The following is a 20,436-nucleotide window of genomic DNA, read 5'->3' on the forward strand; positions in this document are numbered from 1 at the left end:
CAGGTCCTTCCACGATGGAATGAAAGGCACTGTAGTTTTTGACGGCTCAACATCAGATCCCTTTGACATCCGAAGCGGAGTGAAACAGGGCTGTGTCCTCGCACCAACACTTTTTGGGATCTTTTTTGCTGTCATGCTGAAGCATGCCTTTGGAACTGCAACAGAAGGTGTCTATCTCCGGACTAGATCAGATGGAAAGCTCTTTAATCTCTCTAGATTGAGAGCAAAGACCAAAGTCCAGCTGAAATGCATGAGGGACTTCCTCTTTGCAGATGATGCAGCCATTGTTGCCCACTCTGCTGAAGACCTCCAACAACTCATGAACCGTTTCAGCAAGGCCTGCCAAGACTTTGGACTAACAATCAGCCTGAAGAAAACACAAGTCATGGGCCAGGGTGTGGACTCACCTCCCTCTATTACCATCTCCACACAAGAATTGGAGGTTGTTCATGACTTTGTGTACCTTGGCTCAACCATCTCTGACACCCTCTCTCTAGATGTCGAGCTGGATAAACGCATTGGGAAAGCAGCCACCATGTTCTCTAGACTCACAAAGAGAGTATGGCTCAATAAGAAACTGACAACACATACCAAGATCCAGGTCTATAGAGCCTGTGTCCTGAGCACACTCCTGTACTGCAGCGAGTCCTGGACCCTTTGTGCCCGGCAGGAGAGGAAGCTGAACACCTTCCATATGCGTTGCCTACGACGGATTTTTGGTATCACCTGGCAGGACAGAGTTCCAAATAGAGTAGTCCTAGAACGAGCTGGAATTTTCAGCATGCATACATTACTGAAACAGCGACGTCTACGCTGGCTTGGGCACGTTGTGAGAATGGCTGATGGTCGGATTCCAAAGGATCTCCTATATGGAGAATTAGTGCAGGGAAATCGCCCCAGAGGGAGACCACAGCTGCGATACAAGGATATCTGCAAGCGGGATCTGAAGGCCTTAGGAATAGACCTCAACAGATGGGAAACTCTGACATCTGATCGTTCAGCCTGGAGGCAGGCAGTGCATCACGGCCTCTCCCAATTTGAAGAGACCCTTGTCCAGCAGGCTGAGGCAAAGAGGAAGTCACAAAGGAAGCAAAACCAGGGAGCTGGACAGGGGACAGATTGGATTTGTCTCCAGTGTGGAAGGGATTGTCACTCTCGAATTGGCCTCCTCAGCCACACTAGACGCTGTTCCAAGTCCTCCATACAGAGCACGATACCATAGTCTTTCGAGACTGAAGGATGCCTACTACTACCACCACTTTTAAGAAATTACGTATTTTAGGTATTTACTCTCTGCTTTTTTATTCTGCCTCTCTGGGCAATAAGCTACTGCATTTTTGGAATGTAACATCCTTTTCAGTATTTTCTTGTACTTTTTATACTATTTTATTTTGGATTGAAGTCTGACTTAAGTATTTGCCTGCAACTAAAGTTTAGTTTCCATGTATATTTGTAAGCATTTGTCCCTGCAGTTTTTTTAACTGGGATCAATGCCAGGTCTGACAAAACACAGGGTTCTGATTTTTCCCTAGAGGTCTATAAAGTTCTATAGGGCTCTGAAGATGATGTTCAGGGATCAGACTCTCTGATCTGACACCACACTGGGCATTATAGGATTATAGTGATTATCAATAACTTGCAGTTAAAAAGAAAGATGGGAAACTATTATGTTCTACTTCTATGTGCACAATGTGGTTCCTCAGTATAGTGCCACCTGCCAGTATTTTACATTGCTTTTTCACATGGAGAATTACACCTCGAACAAATCCCTCTTTCATGCACTGTAGCATCTAGTGTATTAGATGTTTTTAGATGCGGCATTTAGTGTATTAGATGCCCATTACTTCACCCTTGTGTCCACCTCCTTCTCTTTTATTGCTCTTCAAAGCAACTCATGAAAATCTGTTCCAGCACTGAGCTGAACCTACTTTTTTAAAAAAGGAAACAGTTTAGAGACAAAGGGTGCTCAGTTGGAGAGAACTGGCACCCACATGTACACCCTTTTGATTAAGATCAGGCGATTGCACTGACAGAACATGGAAAAAAGAGATGTCAAATAGATCAGAACAAATTTAAACCATTCCTGCTGTCTGAACAAAAAAAGCTCAAAAAAGACTATTCCCTAAATTCAGCTTTATGTCATGTAGTCACCAGATTTCAACTCAAGTTCATCAGTGCCTCATTTGACATAAATTGTGGAGTGGATGGTCAACATAGTCGCCCACTCAGAGGGCATGACTGGTCCAAAAGCATCCCAAGAATTTCTTAGCCAAGTGGGGATTTGAAGCTGGTGCTCCTGAACCCTAGTGCAATATTCTGACCCACAAACCAAAACCACTTGCCTTTTGACAAAGATGTTCAAAGCCTCACAGAGGAGGAATAGATGTACATATGAAGGAGTGCTAGGTTAAACGATGCCAAAAACAAGAGTTTTGCAGCAGAAGATCCTGAACCTTGGCATCTTTAGGTAAACAGATCAGGTAGCATGTGATGAGAAAGATCTCTGCTTGCGCCCCTGCAGAGATGCTATCAGTCAGAGACTTGGAGACACATTGGTCTAAAATGTCTGACCCAGTGGCTGAAATCTAATATGAAATCACAACTAGAGTAGACCCATTGAACCAATGAGGATTTGATAACTCAACATCTCTATCAGTTCCATTAGGCCTACTCTAATTGTCACTTACTACTACTAGATTTCAACCATTGCAAGGCAACTTCTTGTAAACTTTCCATCATCTAATATGAGAGGAGAGACTACATGTACTCTTCTGCAGTAGAGATAACACAAGAGCAGGTATCAGCACAGTCATCATCATCCGATGGGGAAGAACAAACACATTCAGAGCAGTGCTAAAAAAACAGAAAGGGGTGGATGGACGAGTCAATGAAATAAATTCTTGTTTCATTCCAATTTTAGGGCTTCAGTCTCATTTGAAGAACAGTTTCAGTCATCTGAGTTTTTATTCATTCATCCACCCACCTTGTGTGCTTCAGCTGAATAAGATATTTTAGTGTTTCCCAACTTGGGGGGGATTGTGACCCAATGTGTTTCCTGGGGATACAGGTCTCTTTATATGTGTTGTATCCCTTGTCAAATAATTTCTTCCTTGAACTTTCAGAGCAGGATCTTAAAGTTAGCATGTAGATGTATGTATGAGAAGCAGGCCCTTTAGAGCAGAAAAAACATATCGTTTTCTGAGAAGGGATGACCAGGACTGTTTTTTTTTTTTAACAAAAAAAGAAATGTCAGCATAAATATATAATTGCTGCTGCTTCTACTAGAAAGAGATTTTAACTATGATGCATCACTTCTGATGAGCCTAAAGAAGAGGAGGAAGGGAGGGATCCATACACACAACAAATCCCCAGGAAGAAGACACAAAAACAAATGGCCTGCTTCTTCTGCAGTGAGTGCAAGGAAAGATTCATGCCAGTTTCTGAGAAGGGTCCTCTCTGGGTGAAGGTTTTGGCCTCCTCTCTGGGTATCGCAATGTCCTTCTGCCCCCTGGCCTATCTTTAGAATCCTTTGCCTTCTCTTCTTCCTACTTTTAACCTCCCCCAGCCCCTTCCCTCCCCAGTTTTGAAATGGTGGCAGTAGAAAAATGTCTGCTATGGAAGAAACGGCAGGAGGACACACGGAATCAACTGTGCCACCATGTTGGGGAATAACAACGGTGGCCTATTTATGCAGATGTGGTGGAGGGGGTCACAGGCTATAAAAGGGGGTCACAATTTGAAAAAGATTGGGAACTACTGACCTATTTATTAAAGCTGTATGTATCCTTGCAACCCACCAGCTGGCCTTCAATAGATGCCAGGTGTTGCAAAAGGCCATCCTAGTAGACCAGCACTTAAATGCATAACAGCTACCTGCAGAATCCTGATGGAAAGTTGTGCTAGCAAAATGTCCCACAAGTTAAGTGTTTTGCTGGGGGGGGGGGAAGAGACTTGTTTGGGGGAGCCTTGGATAACCAGGGTCCCAAGCCCTCTTGCTCCACTGACATTCCCCCAACAACGGAGAAAATGATGCTGGTTACTTTTCTTCCACAGTACACATTTCAAAACAGGCATTATTTCAGATGAAGTTTTTGGTGAATGGAAAAAGAAAAAGCCTCTTGCAGAAGTTTTGGGATTTAAAACATTTGCTGCCCAGGGCACTATTTGTTCACAAAGTATTAATTTGTTTACTTCAACTGATCTAGGCACTCTTTATTTACATCTTCTCTGCTAATGAATATCCTCAAGGTTTGGCAGCTTGCCATTTAGAAAAAATTAGCCTGAAGCAAGGCAGAACATTCTTACTTATTAGATGTGACTAACATCAGCATCTTAGTGTCTGGTCATCAAATGCTGATCACATCCATGAAGTCTTGCTACTGGTTTGCAGCCAAACCTAAGGTGGGTCCCAACAACCACAATCCAAACGTATGTCAAACCAAGAAGCAAGGGCCCCTTAAATGCATGGCAAAAGTTAGGTCAGGGCTACAAAAAAGGAGGATCTTGGGCAGGCTACTTTTGCAGATTACAATTCCCCAGCCAGCAGGAGAGATGGGAGTTGTAGTCCAACAAAATAACTATTCCAACTTGAGAAAATTAAAAAAAAAATACAGGTCTGACATGGACTAGTGTGGGGAATGTGGCAAAATGGCCTCCTGGGCCCCCAAAGAGCCCACAGGTCCTTTGAGGTTCTTAAAAATATATTGCAGACCAAATGAGAGAAGAAGGTGAAGAAGAAAAGGAAAGGAAAAAAGGAGGGAGATAGCCAAACCTAATAATGGGCTGGACATATACATTAGTGTAAGCTGACCAAAAAAGATTTCATTTGGAGAAGGCATCCATAGAATAGATGTTTATGTGTACTAAGAGTAGTCAGATCTTCTGATCCTTGAATGATGGGTGGTGTATGTTTATCTTTCCAGCCCTGAATTCTTTTGGCAAGGATAAGACCTTGTCTGATTCAGTCACACTGACTCTCAGGGGTCCTTTTAATGTTAAAAATGGGGATGCTGGAGGAGTTCTGGGGGGCACATCCTGTGTGCTACATACAAGCTACATATTAAGGGTCCCTTTCATGTAGGAGGTGATGCACCCCCCCACCCCACTACCTTTCAGATGGTGGCAGTCTGCAAGTCCAATAGCCATAGCCAGTGTGATGCAGGTTGAAGATGATGGGGTTTGCAATCTACTGAATCTGGAGGGTGGGAGATTACGGGCAGCTGGAATAACATCTAAGGGCAGAACAAAGCCAGAAGGCAGCTTCCCATGTTTCTAACTAGGCACTGCCCATGGGCATGGATATTCCCACAGTGGGCAGGGGAAAGCCTGAAGTGTGGGAGATTCATTCTGAGAAGTAGTAAAAGGCCAGTGCAAGAAAGGCTGAAGTGATAGCTCCTTGGTCCCCAAAATCAAAACCATGTGGAGGACATGACCAAAGGACATCAATGACATTGTGGGAATCAATGAAATAAATCCATTCATTGAAATTGTTGTTTTTTTTTTAATGTGCCAAAAAACTTTGGTTTTGGTTTTTGCTGACTGGGGGGGTGGGGTGGGGTAATTAAGAAAATTGTCTTGAAACTTCCAGCACTTGCTTTTGGTGGCAAAGCATAAGCCAAAGGCTTCTCTCCTTGCTTGTGCCAGAAGATGTCAGCTGCTTGGCACTGAGGAGATTCAACCTGAGCCGAGCAGCTTCCACCTGCATTCCTTTCCACTTAATAACTCCAGAGAACCTCTTCAGGTGCTTCCAGTCTGAGTGTTCTTGACCTCAGTGAGCGTATCTGTTTTTTTTTTTTTTTCTGGCATCCTATTAAAAATCTCATCTGGGTACAGCAACTTTCTTGGTGGCTTTCTTCCCAGGTTAGCTGCGTCCCTATTGTCATTCCACTAGGAGGAAAAGACCTTTTTTTTTCCTTTTTAAAATTCAGACAAGTTTTTGGTAACTGGCCTTGCTGCCGCAAACTGGGCTTTGAACTGGGCATGTGCGCGCTCTGTTTTCTTTCATCAGTGTAGTTTTTAAAGGTGTTTTAAAGGTGTTCATCCACTCTGTGTTTGATTTGTTGTTGCTGTTTCATTGTAAACTGCCTGTATGTCCCTTTTTGGGAGAAAAAGCAGGATATTAACTGAGTAAATAAATAAATAAACTTGGAACAGGAGTTAAAAAGAAGGAAGCGTTGACAGGAGGAAGGCAGGCACAGAGAGAGAGCACAGTACTCTAGCAGCAACATTCAAATCTTTTGCAGATGCTCCTCACAAAACATACACAAGAAGACATTTATGTTCCAGATTCATCTGGTTCTGTAATCTGTTGCTGGCTGGAATTTTAGTGTCACCTCTAAGAAAGGGTGGGCAACAGCATCATGGCAATTAAAAGGCGTTAGGAAAACCTAACCCTAACTCTTTTCCTTTATATTATGGCTGGACTAACATAATTCGCACCATTTACCATAAATCACTCCTGAAAAGCCTGCCAGGAATACCCACACACCCCTTCCAAGTGGTTTTTACATTCAGCCTCATTCTCTGTTGGTCTGCTACAACCATCACCCTCAACTGGCGGGGGATGATGTGAATTGCAATCAAACCTTTCCGTACCAGGTTGTGGAAAGATTCTCTTCTGATCTGAAATTTCCTTCCCTCCCACCCTGCCCACACGAACACTCCACCAGATGAAGACGTTCATCTAAGCTGTGTAAACTTCCCTCCCTCGCCAAGGCTCTGCTATAGAATATAGAGGATAACAACAGTGCCTCTGAGCAGGTACAGAGTTTCCTTCGCCACATGATCAAGCCACGCTGTCGACAGAGACTGCGAATTAAAAGTTTTCCAGATCACAACCTACCCCTTGAAAGCAGTTGTGGCACTGCTAATTTTAAAATTAAACATCAAATAACTGTGAGGGCAGGAGACAATCGCGTATCTTCGTTCTACTGTGGCGCAGCTGACGGTGCCTCGCACTTTTAATCACGGGACAGCCAGCTCTGCTACTCCTAAGGGCTGCCGTTGGGAGAGGGGGTCCCACACGCCCAGCAGCGTGGCAAGCGAGCCTAGCGGACTCGGGCATCTTCCTACGGGGCGAGGATGGCTCTTGTCCAGAAATCCTCCTCGAGCCAACCTGTCCGGGATGCGGGCTGTGGCTGACGGGACGAGATCGGAAGCTTCCCCCTCTCACCTGCGCGCCCGCCGTCCGCAGGGCAAGAGCCATCAGGAAGCCCCGGAGGAGTTGCATCGCGCGGGCGCCACCAGCCGCCTCCGCCGTCCAGGGAGCGAGCGGGCGGGCGGGCGAGCCAGCCAGAGGTTCGGGCAAGGGGAGAGAGCGCGGCGCTTTCAGAATAGCCCGAGGGAAAGCCGCGGCGTCGCGTCTCCCGGATCCCACATGTGGCTTCCGACAGGAGCCTGGCGGGCGCCAGGGGAAGCGGCCGCCCCTCCCACTCTTCCCGGGTGCCAGCAGCTGCGCCAGGAGGAGGAGGAGGAGGAGGGAGACCTCGGGCTCGGTGCCAGGGCGCCTCCGGTCCCGCTCCTCCTCCGCCCGAGGCTGATGGAGCGAGACTGCCGGCAGCACCTCCTGCGGCCCCGGGGCCAAAGGCTGCCGCCGCCGCCCGCCTCCCCGGCTCCTCCCACGTCCCTCTCGGGCGCCCGCCCTCGCTCCCCCGCGGCGCTGCTCCGGGGTCTCTGCCGGGGACTCGAGGAGGGCGGTCCCGGGAGCCGGGCGTGTCTAGACGGGTCCCTGTCGCCACGATGGGGCCGCGGGGCTCCTGCGCGGCGGCAAAGCCCTCCGTGACCGCCGCCTGGTAACCTCCCCGGGGTCGTCGGCGCCTGCCTTAAGCCCCAACACGCTCCCCGACACGCCTGTCCCTCTCTCTCGGCGCCCAGGCTGGTCTTGCCCGCTCCAGTGGGGTGAAGAAGTAACAGGGCGGGACGGCGAGCCCGGTTGATGAAAGCTGCCTCACGCGAAGTCGAGCCTGGGGTCGACCTAGCCCCGTCCGGTCCCCCTTGGCCGGCAGCAGTGGCTCTTCAGGGTTACCAGAAGCCAGTCCCTCCCCTCCGCCGCCGCCCCCCCCCCCCGCAGCTTTAACTGGAGGTCACTGACGGTGGTGGGTGGTCTGCCATCCAGGTAGCAACTGGGCCTGACCCTGCTTCGCTTTCCAAATCTGCAAAAGATCACCTAAGTTTCTGTGGAATGCTTACAAGCTTTCATTCAGTCTCTCTGGGTAACTTTTTATTCATCAACTGATTTGGAAAAAATCCTAACCCATCCTTCATCGTGAGACGTTCCAAAGTGGCATAAGATGATTATGGGAATCATATAATAATGAAGTTGGAAGGGGCTTATAAGGCCATAGAGTTCAAACCCCTGCTCAGTGCAGGAATACAAATCAAAGAATTATCGGTCAGGCGGTTGTCTAAGATGGCCCACTCGCCACCTCCCGAGGTAGTTGATTCCACTGTTGTACTGCTCTAACAGTTAGAAGTTGCCCCCCCCCCCAAATATTCAACCAAAATCTGGCTTCCTGTAACTTGAGCCCATTGTTAGATATCCTGCACTTTGGGTTGACCAATAAGAGATCCTGCTCCTCCTCTTTCAGGTATGTGGAAAATGCTATCCTATCTCCCCTAAGTCTTCTTTACTCCAGGCTGTACATGCCCAGTTCTTTCAGTCTTTCCTCCAAGGGCTTGGTTTCCAGGCCCCTAATCATGCTTGTGACAGTAAATTATTATTATTATTCCTCCTAGAACAGAAACAATTAAACAACAATGGCTGTAGCAGTACCAAGTGGAACAGAAGCAATTATAGTTTGAAATGAAGCATGGGCAAATAAAAATGACTTGACAGGTTACTGAAAAGAGCCAAATGTTGACCAGATCTATAGCCAGAGGGGAAAAGAAGCCACACGAGGGAAGTAAGGGCATCACAGGCAGGCAGGGCATCCTGAACCCCCCAGGGCAGGGCAGGCTGATCTTGCCAGGCGGCTCTTCGTCTATCTCTGCGGTAATATTTATTTTCTAGTGGAAGTGATGAAGTCTAATACTTGTATTAACAAGTATTGTTCCTTGTCTACTATGAAGACCTTTCTCTTCAGGCAACCTTTCCCTTTTAGTGACTGGCCGCTTGAGTGAGGTTTGTTAAATGGATTGCTGTACTTTGCGGCTTTGGTTGTGTTTTGGTGTTGCTTTGGTTTACCATTTTTACTGTGATCTTTCTTTTATCCTTTTAGCATTGTATATTTACTGTTGTTAGCTTTATATACAGTACTGTCTTTTGATTATGTAAGCTGTCTTGGGTACTTTCTGAGGAGAAACATGGGGTAAAAATATTTTAAATAAATAAATACAGTAATTCACTTAACTCTGCTGACCGTCCTCTTTATTTTTAGGCCATTCCCAACTCAATTTTCTGGCCATGGGCCTGGTGGTGGCGGCAGTCAAGGGAGGGTATTTCAGAGTTGGTGGCCCATCATAAAAAGGATTTGCTTGGGGTTAGATGACCCTTGAGGTCTCTCCTAGCTCTCCAGTTCTGTGATTTTATGATGACACGTTTCGTTTAGTCGTTTAGTCGTGTCCGACTCTTCGTGACCCCATGGACCAGAGCACGCCAGGCCCTCCTATCTTCTACTGCCTTCCGGAGTTGGGTCAAATTCATGTTGGTTGCTTCGCAGACACTGTCCAGCCATCTCATCCTTGGTCGTCCCCTTCTCCTCTTGCCATCACACTTTCCCAACATCAGGGTCTTTTCCAGGGAGTCTTTTCTTCTCATTAGATGGCCAAAGTACTGGAGCCTCAGCTTCAGGATCTGTCCTTCCAGTGAGCACTCAGGGTTGATTTCCTTTAGAATTGATAGGTTTGTTCTCCTTGCAGCCCAGGGGATTCTCAAGAGTCTCCTCCAGCACCACAATTCAAAGGCATCAATTCGTCGGCGGTCTGCTTTCTTTATGGTCCAGCTCTCACTTCCATACATCACGACAGGAAAAACCATAGCTTTGACTATTCGGACTTTCGTTGGCAAGGTGATGTCTCTGCTTTTTAACATGCTGTCAAGATTTGTCATCGCTTTCCTCCCAAGAAGCAGGCATCTTTTAATTTCGTGGCTGCTATCTCCATCTGCAGTGATCATTGAGCCCAGGAAAATAAAATCTGTCACTGCCTCCATATCTTCCCCTTCTATTTCCCAGGAGGTGATGGGACCAGTGGCCATGATCTTAGTTTTTTTGATGTTGAGTTTCAGACCATTTTTTGCACTCTCTTCTTTCACCCTCATTACAAGGTTCTTTAATTCCTCCTCACTTTCTGCCATCAGAGTGGTGTCATCTGCATATCGGAGGTTGTTGATATTTCTTCCGGCAATCTTAATTCCGGCTTGGGATTCCTCCAGTCCAGCCTTCCGCATGATGTATTCTGCATATAAGTTGAATAAACTGGGAGACAATATACAGCCTTGTCGTACTCCTTTCCCAATTTTGAACCAATCAGTTGTTCCATATCCAGTTCTAACTGTTGCTTCCTGTCCCACATATAGGTTTCTCAGTAGATAGATAAGGTGGTCAGGCACTCCCATTTCTTTAAGAACTTGCCATAGTTTGTTGTGGTCCACACAGTCAAAGGCTTTTGCATAGTCAATGAAGCAGAAGTAGATGTTTTTCTGGAACTCTCTGGCTTTCTCCATAATCCAGCGCAAGTTAGCAATTTGGTCTCGAGTGCCTCTGCCTCTTCGGAATCCAGCTTGTACTTCTGGGAGTTCTCGGTCCACATACTGCTGAAGCCTACCTTGGAGGATTTTGAGCATAACCTTGCTAGCGTGTGAAATGAGTGCAATTGTGCGGTAGTTGGAGCATTCTTTGGCAGTGCCTTTCTTTGGGATTGGGATGTAGACTGATCTTTTCCAATCCTCTGGCCACTGTTGGGTTTTCCAAACTTGCTGGCATATTGAATGTAGCACCTTAACAGCATCATCTTTCAAGATTTTAAATAGTTCAACTGGAATGCCATCACCTCCACTGGCCTTGTTGTTAGCCAGGCTTTCTAAGGCCCACTTGACTTCACTCTCCAGGATGTCTGGCTCAAGGTCAGCAACTACATTGTCTGGGTTGTCCGGGATATCCACATCTTTCTGATATAATTCCTCTGTGTATTCTTGCCACCTCTTCTTGATGTCTTCTGCTTCTGTTAGGTCCCTCCCATTTTTGTCCTTTATCATGTCCATCTTTGCGCGAAATGTTCCTCTAATATCTCCAATTTTCCTGAACAGATCTCTGGTTTTTCCTTTTCTGTTATTTTCCTCTATTTCTTTGCATTGTTCATTTAAGAAGGCCCTCTTGTCTCTCCTTGCTATTCTTTGGAAGTCTGCATTCAATTTTCTGTAACTTTCCCTATCTCCCTTGCATTTTGCTTCCCTTCTCCTCTCTGCTATTTCTAAGGCCTCGTTGGACAGCCATTTTGCTTTCTTGCATTTCCTTTTCTTTGGGATGGTTTTTGTTGCTGCTTCCTGGACAATGTTACGAGCCTCTATCCAAAGTTCTTCAGGCACTCTGTCCACCAAATCTAGTTCCTTAAATCTGTTCTTTACTTCCATTGTGTACTCATAGGGGATTTGGTTTAGATTATACCTGAGTGGCCCAGTGGTTTTTCCTACTCTCTTCAGTCTAAGCTTGAATTTTGCTATGAGAAGCTGATGATCAGAGCCGCAGTCAGCTCCAGGTCTTGTTTTTGCTGACTGTATAGAGCTTCTCCATCTTTGGCTGCAGAGAATATAATCAATCTGATTTCGATATTGCCCATCTGGTGATTTCCATGTATAGAGTCGCCTCTTGTGTTGTTGGAAAAGAGTGTTTGTGATGACCAGCTTATTCTCTTGACAAAACTCTATTAGCCTTTGTCCTGCTTCGTTCTGAACTCCAAGGCCAAACTTCCCTGTTATACCCTTTATCTCTTGGCTCCCTACTTTAGCATTCCAGTCCCCTAGAATGAGAAGAACATCTTTCTTTGGTGTCAGTTCTAGAAGGTGTTGTAAATCTTCATAGAATTGTTCAATTTCAGTCTCCTCAGCAATGCTGGTTGGTGCATAAACTTGGATTATTGTGATGTTGAATGGTCTGCCTTGGATTCGTATTGACATCATTCTATCATTTTTGAGATTGTATCCCATTACAGCTTTTCCCACTCTTTTGTTGACTATGAGGGCTACTCCATTCCTTCTACGGGATTCTTGTCCACAATAGTAGATATGATAATCATCTGAGCTGAATTCCCCCATTCCTGTCCATTTTAGTTCACTGATGCCCAGGATGTCGATGTTTATTCTTGCCATCTCCTGTTTGACCACCTCCAGCTTCCCAATGTTTATAGATCTTACATTCCAGGTTCCTATGCAGTATTTTTCTTTGCAGCATTGGATTTTCCTTTCACTTCCAGGCACGTCCACAGCTGAGCGTCCTTTCGGCTTTGGCCCAACCACTTCATTAGCTCTGGAGCTACTTGTACTTGTCCTCCGCTCTTCCTCAGTAGCATGTTGGACGCCTTCCGACCTGAGGGTCCCATCTTCCAGCGTCATATCTTTTAGCCTTTTGTTTCTGATCATGGGGCATTCTTGGCAAAGATACTGGAGTGGCATTGGCAGTCCCTACTCCAGGTGGATTGCGTTTAGTCGGAACTCTCCACTATGTCCTGTCCGTCTTGGGTGTCCCTGCACGGCATAGCCCATAGCTTTTCTGAGTTACTCAAGCCCCTTCGCCACGACAAGGCAGCAATCCATGAAGGGGTTATGATGACACACTTAGATGGTACTCAAAAAAGGTACAGAGTTAAGTTATTTTGCCTGCTTGATTCTCCAGGACTTGTTTTCCATGAGGGTAAGTATGAAAAGAGAATTGTTGCATTGATTCTCCTCTAAAGCAAGGCGTGCAGTCCTGCTTTAATTTTAAAGAGCTTTTTCAAAACTAAAGTAAATTTTTGATCACTCCTGTTTTTGTTTTTTAAAGTTTTAAAATTAAATTTTGGAGGGGATGTAGTTTATGACAGAGTCCACAGGGATGCAATTGGCCCCAAACATTGCCAAAGTTGTCCCCGTCTTGCCAAGTTGCTGTCCCTCTTGTAGAGAGAAACAGATGAAACCTCTGTCCAGATTGTGACTGGGGGTCTCTCACTTTGTGCATCTTCTACAGAAAGCTGAAGCCACTTGGAGCTTCTGTGTGTAAACAAGCAGCTTGATGCCTGTTTGTGCAATTGTTACACTGTGTGGTTTACATAGTCCAGGGGCTCAATCAGATGGGCGTTTGTCCTGCAGGACCAGATTGGTTTGCCCTTTTTTCCAGCCATCACATGACACCACAATTGCTAGAGAGGACCAATTTGCCTGCAAAGAACCCCTACCTGTACCTTGTCAGGGGATTTTATTTTTTTGGTGTGGGTTGGTGCACTCTAGTTTTGGTCTGTTCCCAGCACAATAAATCATTGTGAAAAGAACAATATTGAGCTTTGCAGCTGTCAAAGCTATCAAGGCTCCTCCCAGTGTCATAAAATGGCTTAGTAAAGGAGCTACTTCACGATATGTGGCAAATTGAGCATTTCCCCTGCTTTGTATGAAATTATTGTTGTTATTTTTACGCTTTCCCCTTCAGCAACATTGGGGTTAGGGGTGTCAGACCACCATGTAATTCAGAATCCTTGTATAGCTCTTACGCTCCCAAAAATGTAACTACAAAATATAAACAGTTGATTCTCTCTCTCTCTCTCTCTCTCTCTCTCTCTCTCTCTCTCTCTCTCTCTCTCTCTCACACACACACACACACACACACACACACACACACACACACACACACACACAGAGAGAGAGAGAGAGAGAGAGAGAGAGAGAGAGAGAGAGAGAGAGAGAACAGTTCTCTCTATTGGGTTTTCTTCCATCACATTGACAATCCTTTCCATACAGTACCATGTGTAATGAGCCTTAAAGGTCCTTATGACCCCTTGAACTAGAGGCTGAATTAGAGATGTTATGTCTGGGGGCTTGTAGACTACTTTGATGCCTTCAGTGTTGAACCCATGGGTTCTGGGTCTCCAGGAGCACAATGTTCATTCATTCATTCATTCATTGAAAAAAATGTGTATAACTAAAACCATGATATTCAGACCCATGTATTTTTATAAAGTGTATTTGTTTCTCTAGATCATCACTTATATACAAATCTATTACATTAAATTAACCAAAATATTTACATTTGTGTGAAGTGCTGATCGAAACCACAGCTGTGACAACTTTCTCAATTGGCACTATTTTATCTAAATGATTCAGTACACCAGCAGTGGTCTAGCAGAGGTAACAAGTAATAATTTCACTTCCCTTGCCCCTCCACATATTTGCCGATATCCTTAAGCCACTTCACAATACAGAAAATGAGTCACTTCAGTTTCAGCATGAGATTTGGATGCAAGGATTGCAGCATATGGCATATTGATCCTTTCCCTGACCTCAAGTGACCCTCTTTAGACCACACCAGCCTGCTCTAAAAGGGCCAGTGTGGTGGCACCCTCATTCATGGAAGGGGGTATTTATTCCTACATGGCAGCAAGCATTTAGTCTCTGGGAATGTTTAAATGTGTGAAATGGTCTTGGCAACGCCATTTTAAAGACTTATATATGCAGTCATTTGAGAAATGGCACAAAGAATCATGTGGTTGTAATGGTGTGTTGATACAGCCAATATGCTGGTACATCTGTACATTGGATCCATGGTCCATTCCCCTAGGTCTGAAAGTGACAAAAACAGGCTCTACTGATGCTTTATCAGGGCATCTCTTGGGGTCGTGGTCCGCTTCATTTGACCTATCACCATCCCTCTCTGTCTGTTTTACTATCCCTTCAGGTCTCCTTGGCTCTCTTCTGAGCCAGACATTTCCCCAATGAGGTGCCCACAAAGACCCTGTGTGGTGCCCACTAGGTTCATAGAATACATCGGAAGAGGCCTATAAGGCCATCAAGTCCAACGCCCTGCTCAGTGCAGGCATACAAATGAACAAATATAAATCCAGCAACATCTTTATTTCCAATAATGCCCTGGACTCCACGTACATCCTACGGCAATCTTGGAAAATCAGCCACTACTTAATGTTCTGGCAGCCCAGAAAGAAGGAAATGGGAAGCCAAATGCAAGGTGGTGGGGGAAATACTGAAAGGCAAGAGGCAAAGTTTGGGAAAATTGCTTTTTAAAGTCCTAGAATCTCCCAGCCAGCATAGTCATTGTATAAACAGATATGCCGGCTGGAGTATCTGGAGACTGCAATTCAGAAAAAACAAACTTTTTCCAAATCCTGGCTAAGGATGAAAGCTAGTATACAAAGGTGTGCATGCTTGTATGCATTTGTATGTGTTTAAAAGCTGTGACGACTTAGGATGAAAGGCAGATGAGCATTACTACTAAAGCTCAAACAAAAGAGAAATCCAGCCTTCTCAAGAGGAAGCCTTGCTGAATATTTAGGCAACTCTACATTCTTGAAAAGAGACTGAATACCTTGACCACCAGTACTGGGGAATAGATAGACCAACTCTTTGGCTGGCTAAGGGTTTTTGTTTTTTAATTTAACCATACTATTTATATTTCAGTTTCCAAAGAAGTAGCTATGTTAGTCTTTCTCAACTTGTTGGCAAAATTAAAGACAAAAAAAGAGGGAGGAAAGCAAGGAAAAAAATACTGTGGCACTTTAGTGTCTAAGAAACTGGTTTCAGTGTGATCTTTCATGGATAAATATCAATTTCCTGAGATTTTGATCCACAAATGCTCACACTGAAACAGTTTTGTTAAAGTCAATAATATTTCGTCTTTGTTTCCCCCTCCCATTTTTCTCCTTTTATTTTGCCAACACAATATATATTTCAGTGTGATAGGATCCTGCCCGCACCTGTTCCGAATTCTAATCATCAGTGCCAAGTGTTCATTATCTTTTCCAGAAGGGGGTCTGTCCCTTTTGGCCTGGGTACCACACTTTGCTTCTGTTTTCGGTGGATTTGTAAAGCATAAGCAGGCAATTATGCTGCAAGCCGGCATACCTGTGCTGCCAGCTGTCTAGCATATGCCTCTGAACTTGCTTCTTTGGCATCCTTCTTAAAGCGAGGAGTCCAGAACTGGAGACAGTACTCAAGATGAGGCTTAACTAGTGGTGAACTGAAGGCAATTAGTACCTTACAGGATTTGGAGACTATATAGTACTTCTGTTAATGGAGCATAAAATAGCATTTGTCTTTTTTGCAACCACATTGCACTTTTGGCTCCTTATTTAGCCTGTGATCCACAACAATTTAATTTTTTTGTTGCTTCTTGCTGTAGCTCCAACATTCAGAGACTTCTCATTTCCCATTGCTACTGGCTGGATATCTGATACCCATCGTTAGAAATGTTACTATCTCTGGCTGGGCTGGATGGGGTTTTATGCTGCAGAGTTTTGAATTTCTAATAAAATTCCTTTTAGCTACACAGTAAAAGTACAGAGATCCGAAAGGAGACTAGTTAAAAGTTCCCCAGACAGTCCACCACTTTCTTATGAACTGGCACTGAAAGTCACAGTAACTCTCTCTGAGATGTTTGTAGGAGAAGAAATAAAAATAATTTATTTATTTACAGTTGCTTGAAATTACAGACTTAATTATAATGGCATTCAGCTACTGGTGACAGCTAGTGTCCAGGGCCAGATATTTCCGAAATGTACACATTTATGTAAGCCAAGACTAAACAGAGAGAAACAGCATGTAAATATATTAAAGTAGTGGAAGAATCCATTAATTAACCCACCAGTGAAAAAAATACAGTTGAAAGCAAATAGCTATTTTGGAGGTAATTTTTGTCAGGAATTTTGTTATGTATAGGTGAAGTCCCCTCCAAATTATGGCATATGGCAGAAGGAAATGTAGTTAAATTCCCATTTCCCATCCCTATGGTTCTGAGGAGCTGTGTGGCTGCTATTTAAATAACTTAAAAGATCCATGTGAGTTGCATGCATTCACACAAACACAGCATTATTAACAAGGGATTAATATGTTTCCCATAAGTAGAACGCTTTATATGTCTATACAGAGCTCTGTAAATCTATCCCCTTATAACCACTATCATTCAGATTATTTCTAATTTTCCAAAGTTTAAGATAACATACAGGATAACCAATTGTAGAGAAGAATGTGGCCCAATATTTGATGACTACTTGTGTAGCACCATATAAGAAGTTTCAGTCCACAGTTTATTACTGTTCTCTTCAGTATCTATTCAGCCTTATTGATCTCTCACCCCTCCTTAGCATTTCTCTTGCTTTTGCTATACACCATAAAGATGGAGAAATCAAACCCTCAGAAGTTAATATGAACATCTACTTTGCTACCTTTTTTTTTTTTACTTATATACCGCCCCATAGCGCTACAAGCACTCTCCGGGCGGTTTACAATTTTTTAATTATACATGCTACACATTGCCCCCCCAGCAAGCTGGGTACTCATTTTACCGACCTCGGAAGGATGGAAGGCTGAGTCAACCTTGAGCCGGCTACCTGGGATTTGAACCCCAGGTCGTGAGCACAGTTTTAGCTGCAATACAGCGTTTTAACCACTGCGCCACGAGGCTCTTTGGACCAGAGCCTTGAAATAGAGTTTATCTTGTGCATATGTAATCTTACTAAGCATCTCTGTGGCAGCAGTTGCACATGGGCCAAATCAGGATTAGTATTTTTATGTTTTCTTTGCAGCACAAACATAGAAGTGGGTTTAGCCCTGGCTAAAAAACATTTAAAATTGTTATTTGTTACTCATTACACTATATAACTCAGCTGTACCTTATAGGCCTTTGGCTGTAGCATGACATTCCATAGAGTCTGTATGTGTCTGGGGAAATATATATGCACACATTTATATTTAAAGCATGCCAAAGTTGAAGCCTGAAGATGAGTTAAATTGATATTTCCTGTTGCAATCTCTTCTTAAGAACAGCCAATAAGTCTCTAGCTTGGAAGAGGATCCTTCCAGTTCAGAATGCTCTTTTTGTGGTGATAGCGATCACTTCTAAAGACTTTCGCCATTGTAGGACACATGCAGGGTGCTTCCTCTAGCCTAGTTCCTATTGTATTATCTTTTAAATGCTGGAGAAACTTGGTTTGTCAGCTTTTTTTAACAAGTGATGGTTTCTAAAAAACAAAACAAAAACAACCCCCCCCCAAAAAAAACCATGCCTGATGATGTCATCAGCCTTACATAGAACTGAGTTCCACTATTAGATGAAAGTCAATGAAAGTAGGTAATTTCTGGGCAGGAGTACAGGTGGGCATGAACCTCGGTTCAAAGATTCATGCCAGTTCATATGCACAGCACTGCAGGTGCTGCATGTTCCCTTCCCCTGCCTCCCCAGCCAGTTCCCTTCCCCTGCCTCCCCAGCCAGTTCCCTTCCCCTGCCTCCCCAGCCAATGTCCCACTCCACCAGCTGGCATGCACTCCTCCTCTGTCAGTTCCTGGCAGGAGCATGGGTTTGCCTGTCATGCCTCCTTGTCTGAGTGGGTGATCAGCAGCTGCGTTCCTGCCCATCTCTAGGCAGGAGACAATTGCGTGCAAGAAAAGATGGATGTAGAACTGCTTGGAAGATCAGAGTTCTTTCTAAACTATCCTATCCTGTAAGTAACTACTGACACTCTGATTCATGTGTAGGGAAATTGCCTATCTGATTTAATTAATTAATTAATTTTTAACCATGGTTCTCTCATCCAAGTTTTCTGAGGGGTTCATAATTATAAAGGAGGCTTTATAAAAGCACAGAGGGAAGGATGTATAAAACATGGTCCAAATACAAAAAATAATACTACAGTACTGTATTTTTTTTTCTACAAATAATATTTCATATGCTGGGTGGTTCTTGTGTACATGTCAAGGAGAGCAGAGCAGTTAAGAGAATGTTATCTGTGAGCCCGTCTGCATAGCTCCCATTCCATTAACATTCTTCAGAGGCTTTGGGAAAATTGGAGGGAGAAAACCCAGTACTGAATCTGCAGACGGTTCAAGCAAGAATACACATTTTCTGGAGAAAGAAAAACAGTACTGTAATATTTTCCCTGGTTGTGCTACTGTATGTTTCCTGAAGGCAGGAAACATACAATACTAGTTTCCCCATGCAGACTGGCTTCCTAAACTCACAAGGAGACCCGGGCAGACTACAGAGGTGACACAAACTTGGGCAGTGATGGTTCTTATCATACATACTATGTAGTCAAGCTGGTCCATCTGAAGTACCTTGCAAAGTTGCAACTGCAATTAGCCATCCTAAGAAATAGAGCATGTAGGAAAGAGTTTAAAGTTGGATCTTTACCAGAATAGGATAAGAGCTCAGGGAAAAAGTCAGGGTCCCCCATCCCCATGTGCTAGCCATGCTGATCGAGAGATTCAAGTAGCTCTTAAAAGAAAAAGGGAAAAAAACAGACTTTCCCAAGCTATGAATAGGCTGTGTTATACTGGTGATCAAGAAGCAAAATGCTCACTGTGGTTCCAAGAGTTGGCAAACGGTTGGAACAGAATTTTGTCTTTAGAAACACAAAACAGAAAATAAATATTGGTTTGTCATAGGACTATATTTGCAAGTTCATAATTTGCAACATAAGACCGAATGTGGTTGCAGAAATCCCACAGTACTTTAAGAAAAGGTAACTTAATATTTTAATTATTTTATTTATTTAAAATATTTTAACCTACCTTTAAAGGACCCAAGACAGCTTACTAACTTAAATACTGTTAAAATACTTAAAACACTGTAAGTTAGTAACAGTGAGTATACAATACTAAAAGTATCTGTTAATACAATACCAAAAATATAAGCAACATCCAAACACATTAAATGCAGGACAACAATCTATTTAAAAAACCCCACTCAGCAGCCATTCACACAGGGAATATTTTAATATAACTCCTTATTTTAACAACAACCTGCGGCAGAGGAAGTGGCGAGAGAAAGGCCAGATAGGCAGAGGCAACAGAGCAGCAGGAAGGGGCTGGCCAACCATCCCTATTTTGCTAAAGCAAAATTAAGGGCCAAGTGGAAAAAAGTTCAGCGCTTTGTTTTGATTTGGCAAAATGGGATCCTTGAACTGGGTCAGAGAATGAACCATGAACCAGCCTGGTTTGTTGGTTTCTCTGGTTCGTGATTCAGTTAGTGGGTAGCCACAAACCATGAACCATTACCAAATACTGGTTTCCTGGCTCGTGCCGATCTCTAACTGAAAGCAATTTAAAAAATTCCTATTGACTTGGTTTTTTTAATAGGGACTTGGGGCTTCAGACTCTGGACTGGGTATCAAAGACTCAGATTTGTACTTGGGACTCGGATGCAAAGATTTGCCAACATCCCTGATCTTGAGCAAGTTGCACAGTCCACAACAACAACCCCCCCCCCCAAAGAAGGGACTAGTAAGCCATATCTGAATACTATAAACCTA

At 44.1% G+C, this 20,436-nt stretch overlaps 1 protein-coding gene across 1 annotated transcript in view; it reads right to left on the reverse strand.

The window, feature by feature from the left end:
* PGF (placental growth factor) overlaps positions 1-20,436 on the reverse strand; it is a 60,898-nt gene that overhangs the window by 18,937 nt on the left and 21,525 nt on the right. Inside the window, exon 2 of the mRNA XM_078387497.1 lies at positions 7,172-7,714. Coding sequence (XP_078243623.1) covers positions 7,172-7,714 — 543 coding nt within the window. The remainder of the gene's footprint in view (positions 1-7,171; positions 7,715-20,436) is intronic.

This window comes from Pogona vitticeps, chromosome 1 (genome assembly GCF_051106095.1).
Source record: "Pogona vitticeps strain Pit_001003342236 chromosome 1, PviZW2.1, whole genome shotgun sequence".
In the NCBI taxonomy this organism is placed as follows: domain Eukaryota; kingdom Metazoa; phylum Chordata; class Lepidosauria; order Squamata; family Agamidae; genus Pogona; species Pogona vitticeps.